At 34.8% G+C, this 7,319-nt stretch overlaps 1 protein-coding gene across 3 annotated transcripts; it reads right to left on the bottom strand.

The window, feature by feature from the left end:
• Positions 1–3,992: 3,992 nt before the first annotated feature.
• LOC103433273 (uncharacterized) lies at positions 3,993–5,278 on the bottom strand. 3 transcript variants are annotated; one of them, XM_008371520.4, is made up of 3 exons: positions 5,039–5,278; positions 4,638–4,819; positions 3,993–4,225 (listed from the first exon to the last, which is right to left on the bottom strand). In XM_008371520.4, the coding sequence occupies exons 1-3, from the start codon at positions 5,115–5,117 to the stop codon at positions 4,205–4,207; spliced, it is 282 nt and encodes a 93-aa protein (XP_008369742.2). In that variant the 5' UTR covers positions 5,118–5,278; the 3' UTR covers positions 3,993–4,204. The 3 variants fall into 3 exon arrangements, with proteins under 3 accessions (XP_008369742.2, XP_008369741.2, XP_070676670.1); XM_008371519.4 differs by having other exon boundaries at positions 4,638–4,822; positions 5,039–5,267; XM_070820569.1 differs by having other exon boundaries at positions 4,638–4,822; positions 4,997–5,201.
• Between the last annotated feature and the right edge of the window lie 2,041 nt (positions 5,279–7,319).

Here is a 7,319-nt window from a genome sequence, read left to right on the forward strand (position 1 = left end):
CTGCCTACGTACCTTAGAAAGAGATCAAGCCATTCGTAGTTCACCAATGTAATTAAACTGTTTTCTAACTATTCAAGTGGCGGAAAAATACAATACTAGATTCAGATAATCGAATCATGACAAATGAATATCAAATATGAAATAAGAACATCGAAATTAGCTAAAAAGGCAAAGTTGGTCCATTGGCCACGCACTGCACGTGCCACCGCCACAAACGGAAACCTAATTTTATAACTAACTCCAAAAATTACCAAACTTCACAAATTTGTAGTACACAACAAGGGGAAGAATTTTCATACTTGGGCCGAAGTCCAATTCGGTCATGAAACACCTGAAATTGCCCTTAGCCGCAGAAAACCCTAGAAATGGGTGTTCTTCAATTCGTCGAATTTGTAGTTTCGCCGCCCCAAAACTTGTTTGGGTTTTGATCTAGGCCTCAAGTGCAGTTGAACAAGGGTGGTGGTCAACGGTGGTGCTTGCAGAAACGGCCGATCGTTGCCATGCACCCACAAAACTCGTCGATGAGTTCTTCACGAAACCGAGGCCAAATATAAGAGGGAACAATGGGGAATATTTTTCAGGTGGTAGCAAGCCTTGGATTGCAGGAAAAATTCTGAATCAGCGTCATGGTGTGTGCAAGAACCGGGTTGCATGGGTTCCGGGTTGGCCGGTTCCTTCTTCTCCCATTTCGCCTCTTTTCCTTTCTCCTTATTAGGTGGATTTCCCCCTTATTTCTCTCATTTCCCTTTCTCCCCCAACTAGATCCACACACGTGGCATTGGAAGGTTCTCCAGCTTTCCGGGAGCCTTCCAGAAAAAAAAATTTTAATTACCATTTTACCCCTATATTTAACTGTTAATTTCTCTTTTGTTAAAACTCTGTTTCACAAACGGTTTTCACCTATGCGCTTGTAGGACCATGCTCTATCCAAATATGCCAAGAGACACGGTGAAACATGGGAGGATAAAGTACGTCCTTGTATAATTCAGTTTAGCCAACTAGGGGTAGTTTCATCTTTTCCACTTATCAAAAAATTATGTGCCGTAAATATAAATGTATCATAACTACGAATACGACAACAAAATATTTAATAATAAAATCTAGGAATAGGATTTCACATTTCCCCTCCCCATTTAAATTTCATAAATAAATCACGTATTTAAAAATAATTAGGGTATTACATTTTCATTGGCCCCAAATTTCACACAAATCCCTAACCCAAACACAAATTCACCCTTACTCTCTTCATCATCCTCTATCGCTTCCTTTTCCACTCCACCTTGGCCTTATTGACTCTCATTTGCCGTAAAAAAATCATGCTTTCAATTGAGTACTCTAACCGAGCTCTTGTGTCTACTAGCCACCCTAAGAGCGAATCGTCGCTCATTCAGTTAAAGGTGTGTGAAATCAAGACTTGGTTTCGTCGCGAAACTCTACCTTGCCTCATTTTTTGGTTCTGAATTCATGTCTTGATTTGCTAGTGTTAGAACTATGTTCTTGCTGGGGTTGAAATTATGTTCTTACAGGTCCCTGAGTGGTGGACATAGTTGTGAAGTTTTGATGCATCATTTGTAGGTTGATTGGTGTTAAATTTGAGCTTTGGTGTTGATATAATGTTATGTGTTTGTGGTATAGCTTTGTTTATCATTTAGGGCTCTGAAAGACCTGTATATGGTACGTTTAGGGTGCATTTGTCATTTTGTGGTGCGAAATTGACGGTGTAGATTGTTCTTTGCCTTTGGTTTTCGAGCGGCTATGGTTGACCATCCCTCACCTAGGCTTCTAAGGTTTTCTTTGCTAGCCACTTTGTGGATCCCAATTGGTTAGGTCACTTAAGAGGGTATGTTTTTATGGGTTGTAACCCCTATGCAGTGACACCATTACTCATGCTTTGTTTGCATTAGTAGCATTATTTTTGTATGCTAGTCCTTTCTAAGGTTAGTTGTAGGTTGTTATATGTCTGTTGGATTTGTTTAATGAATAACTCTACCTTTGACAGAAAAAACAATCAATGTGAAATTTCTTTGGATATGTTATTTTTGCTTGCACTATCGCATAGTAATCAATAACCTAACAGGGAGTTCGATAAAGTGATTTCCTACAAGATTGACCTCGATTCTTCACCATCATATAGTTTTCAAGTTATTCAGTACAATTGATATCTGCATATTAGCTAGGGTTTGTTTTGTCAACTGACCCTCTTGAATCTTGATGCATATTAAGAGAAAGTCTTGCATGTATTAGTAGACGGTCACGTTATATGAGTCTCCATTGTTGAAGCTTACTCATGGCACTCGTTAACGACAATGGTAAAACTTAATGAAACTGAAGCCACGAAAAAAAATTTACACATAAAAATATATTAAATCAAAATGCTATATAATGATAAACTCGTTTTGTATAAATCGTTCTCCATAAAAAGACATCTCTTAGCTGTTAGCTCTCTTCTTTGTCAACAGTTCCATGAAATGTTTGCTTACTAAAATGATGGATCAAAAGGTGGTGAAGGGCCCAAAGGATACACCATTTTTATTTTTGAATGTTTAAACATATTTTTCTGCAAAAATATAATTAAGTTATCTAATATAATGCGGATCAGTTTTATAAGTAGATAGTTTAAGAAAAGAGTAATGCTAGTAGACCAACCTTTTAGACTAAATTTACGAATCATGTGATATGTCATCAATTAAAAATAAGCACGTTAATTAAAACTTAAATAACAATCTAATTGTCAACAACTACATCATATGATTTAAATAAAGGATAATGCTAAAGAAATCAACTATTTAGACCAATTTTGTAAACCATATGATGCGGTTGTTGATGGCTGAATTTTAAGTGTTGATTAACGTGCTTATTTCCGATTGGCAACAAATCATTAACTTACAAATTTGATCTAAAAATTTAATCGACTAACATTAACGTATTTATTTTCTATTGGCAACAGATCACCTAACTTACAAATTTGATCTAAAAATTTAATCTACTAGCATTATCATGGAAATTGAGAAGCATTAAATTTGGAGGAAGTACCTGTAAGTGTGTGGTTCCCCAAGTGGCATCCAACTCGTCCATCATAGTAATTATGCGTTACTATCATGCAGAAGCAATGCCAAGTCGCTCTGCCACATTACATGTGTCTCACCACATGCATGATGCATCTATTGCACTAGCTACTACAATATGCACCAAACCATTACGCAAATTAATGTTCATCCAGCGATGATAAGAGAATCTGATATATCCATCCACTTTCGCTCTCAAACCATAACCCTAAACTCTCATACCACCACATAATGTTAGCAACACTACTACAAAATTATCTATAACTGGCGGTTCAAAAAACGACAAAAAACGTATATTACTGTCGGATTTTAAGCAAAATCTGACAGAAAATGGATGCAGTGACGGTTATAATAAGCGACAGATTTGCCAGCATCAGAAAATGAATTTTCCGAAAGAAAATACTCTAAAACCGACAGAAATTGTGTCGGATATAACCGACAATATATATATATATTTATCATAAATAAATAAGAGAATTTCTAACATCCGTCACTAATTAAATGATGTGTTGGATATAATTTATCCGACAATATTTTTCTAAATCCGCCACCATCATCTACCACCTAAATCTAATATTGTAGTAGTGCAAGGTTGACGAAATATAAACTAAGTCACGCTAGCCCCAAGATCGAGTTATGCCTTCTTGAATTCATGATCTCCAATTACATGCGTTGCCTAATTCAGCTATCGTAAGGTTGTGATACTGGTCCATCGACCGGATCGAGCAGCGTATATTGCTTCAGAAATTAGTAATATATCTCATCAATTTCATCTTTAAACTATAGGTGGCATTGTAACGGTCTCAATGAAAAGTTCATTGGAACCATCTGCTAAATTTGTGTAGTAATTCTATTCCATTGCATGTTACTAATAAACTACATAGATTGAATTGTTTATTTCTTAGGCCTAAGTAAATATAATATTAATGATAGTTACAACGATAATTATATTCATTGTTCCGGGCATATATAAGATCTTGGAGTCCTTCATTTACACAAAGGCGATAAAATTAAAATTTTTAAAAGATTGCTATATATTCATCGCCTATATTAATACATGTTCATATTGAAATCTAAAATACTAAAAGGGAACAAATTGCGAACCAAAATTAACACTCCCACTGTCCAGATGACTTTCTTCATTCATGTACTTTCTTCACCTGCAAAGAAAATTACAACATAAGAGTACAGAACAAATATATATACAAATATACATATATATAATACATGTAATTAGAAACATAAAATACCATGCGAATTAAGTTAAGAAAAGCTTTAAAAGTTTCTAAAGAGCTTGTGAAATAAGAGTGACCAAATATTAATGTTGTCACACAAGCCTAAATCCAAATTAAAAAAAGTTGCTAAATTGAGTTTAGACAAGTTGGCTAGAACAAAGTGCTGTCTATGTACTCAAATTCGAATTCACTCTCTTCATAATTTAAATTAAATTAAATATCGCTCAAATAATTTAAAAAAAGAAAAGAAAAAAATAAGCTGAACCCCAATAAGAACTTAAAATAAATTAATAATAATAAAAAAAAAGCTAATCCATGTAAGTGCATGAGCTCTTACCTTTCTTCCCATCTTAGCAGCTTTAATGCTCTCAGGTTTTGGGGTTGCCATGGCGTTTTCTTTGTGAATCAATGGCTTAGGCTTCTTCCCATGATAATGATGAGGCGGCGGAACTGATGAGTGTGTCTCCGGACCTCTATAATCAATCTCATAAACGTCAGTATCCATCAAATCCGATCCACCTACTAAAACACACCACCAAAAATATTAGCAAACTAATAAACTTAATTTATATGAGCATATACCACATAAATCAAATTATTTCAGGGGAGTGATTCCCAATACAATTTTCTCCATTAAAACTGTTAGATTTCTGGTAGATTGAACAAATCAAAATAGAGAAACAAACAGGAATGTACGGAGAGAAAAGGCGTGCAGAAACCATTTTGTTTGATTCAAACCTTTAGAAAAGCTAGGTTTGGCAAGGAGGAAGAGAAAAAGGCAGGTGGTTAAGATTGTAGAGTTCTTAAGCTTCTCCATTTTTCATGCCAATGACTGTCAGAACATAAAAATGAGCAGTACTTATATAAAGGGAAGAATGAGCTCACGAAAGAAGCAAGGCATGAGAGATGATTTAAAGGAGAAATTAGGTTCTCATCATTCCTTTTGCTACGCCATTAATTAAAATCCTTTTCATTTTCAATTTTTGATCAAGATCCTTAGGTATTTATAACATAATTAATTATTTTAATAATAAAATATTTTTTTATTTCTAAATATATTCATTTAATGTTAAAAATGTTACAATTAGTATATTTATATTTATGACTAAATTTTTTATCCTATATTTTTAGTTTTAGTTTGTACCCATTTTTAATTTGTAATTTTTTTTTTAATTTGTACCAATTTTCTTTTCAATTTTAATTTGTACCCATATATTGATTTCTTTTTGTGCCCATATTTTTTTAAAGTTTATTTGTATTTGTACCCATATATATTTTTTTATTTTGATAAACGTACCCATGCTAATTATATGCACCCATTCATGTAAAACTTTATAATCTTAAAATGTACTCATTCTTAAATATACCAATTTGTTATATGTAAAATGTACCATTTTTTTTTATATAAAATCTATTCAATTCTTTTCTAATCAATTTTTAAACTTATATGGGTACATTCTTTTTTCTTTGATTTTAAAATGTATCCATGTCAAGTTTAATTGAAGAAATTTACTAATGTTATTAAGCCTAATATCTTTTTTTTTTTTTTTTTTTTTTTTGATTTTGAAGAATGTACCCATGTGATGACCGGTCCTTAATTTTCATATGTAAATTCTCCCCGAATATGTAATTTGACGATTATGCCCTTATTGGCAAGTGACATGGACATATTCTTATCGCTTTCATTTTATTTCTCGCTATTGCATTTAAATTGTACACGTTAGTACGAGTCGGCATAGATTTTAAAGTGTAAAAATATCTACTTCGGATAGATTTCGATTACCTTTTACTGTAGGGAATCTGAAAACCTATCCTTTGGATTCCCTTTTTATCCTACCCGTGCATCCCCTCCATTTTTCACTCTCTCACCTATCCCATCTCTCCCCCATTTCTGTCACCCAATCAGAAAAAGGAAAAAAGGAACTCTCTCTCTCCCGTATACTCCTTCTTTTCTACAACGCCATGAATGAGCTTCAAAGCTCGTAGATTGAACTCACAAACTACACCATTGTGCTCATCTCAGTCCCATGATCACAACCATGTCCTTGAAATTTGGTGTAGACGAGTTTTGACTCACCAACTCAGAAGGTTCGACTCAGCGAGTTCGATATAACGATTTTCAGGCCATTTATGGCTTAGGTAAGCCTTGAGAAACCCTTAGAACCTTCATTTCAATTCTATGGGTTGATATTGATCTCTTGTTTGTGTTTTGAACGTATGGTTTAACCCAGAAAACTCAAGAAGAAGATTTTACATGTTTTTCATTCAAGGACTGTGACCATTTGGTCACTTTCAACCCATTTTTCTGGTCAACCTCGACCACAACTGGACTCCTACTAGGTACAAACTTGTTCTCTACATTCCTAACTTCAAAATGGCTTTTGAATCACTGAGTTTGGTTAAATAATGAGTTAGAAATCAATTCTGGAAGTTAGGAAGAAATTTCCAGTTTGCTAGAAATCTACAATCGTGGTCATTTAACCACTTTCAGGCCAAATTTCTGAACAACTCGGACCGTATTCGAATGTTCTATGAATTGGGATCGATACATCACATTCCTAGCTTTAATTTGGCTTTTGTATAAGTGTTTTTGGTTAAGAATCGAGCTCGTTAGGAGCTCTGAAAGTTGGCCCAAAAATCTGCAAAACTGCAGAAAATCGCAAGGCGAGTACGCCTGTAGTCGCGGGCACGTGGGGCGTCCGTGGCCAGTTTGTGCAGCCCCTTTTGGCAGCGCGTGAAGGCGCGTTCGGCCTCCGGCCAGCATGTGGTCGACACATGTGTGTTCGTGTTGTCGAGTAGATCGATTTCGTATAATTAAACCCTAGGTTTGAGCAAACTATGGGGGTTTTATTTAGGTTTCCGTTATGTGTTTTAATTAATGTTATTTTAGTTATTTCACATATAGGGAAAACTTATCACAAGGATTTACGAGGCCAAGCTAGGTTCGGGGGCTACGACCCAGCAATGTACTTGTGAGTGAGCAATTGTTTTATACCTATACATATTTATAGTTTCCATA

This window comes from Malus domestica, chromosome 04 (genome assembly GCF_042453785.1).
Source record: "Malus domestica chromosome 04, GDT2T_hap1".
NCBI lineage: Eukaryota > Viridiplantae > Streptophyta > Magnoliopsida > Rosales > Rosaceae > Malus > Malus domestica.

Excerpts from the sequence above, each read along its gene's own strand:
- LOC103433273 (XM_070820569.1), bottom strand. The coding sequence starts at position 5,117 with ATGGAGAAGCTTAAGAACTCTACAATCTTAACCACCTGCCTTTTTCTC. Across the intron at positions 4,823-4,996 it reads TCTGCACGCCTTTTCTCTCC|TAGGTGGATCGGATTTGATG; the intron begins GTACATTCCTGT and ends GGTGTGTTTTAG. Across the intron at positions 4,226-4,637 it reads CTGCTAAGATGGGAAGAAAG|GTGAAGAAAGTACATGAATG; the intron begins GTAAGAGCTCAT and ends TTTTCTTTGCAG.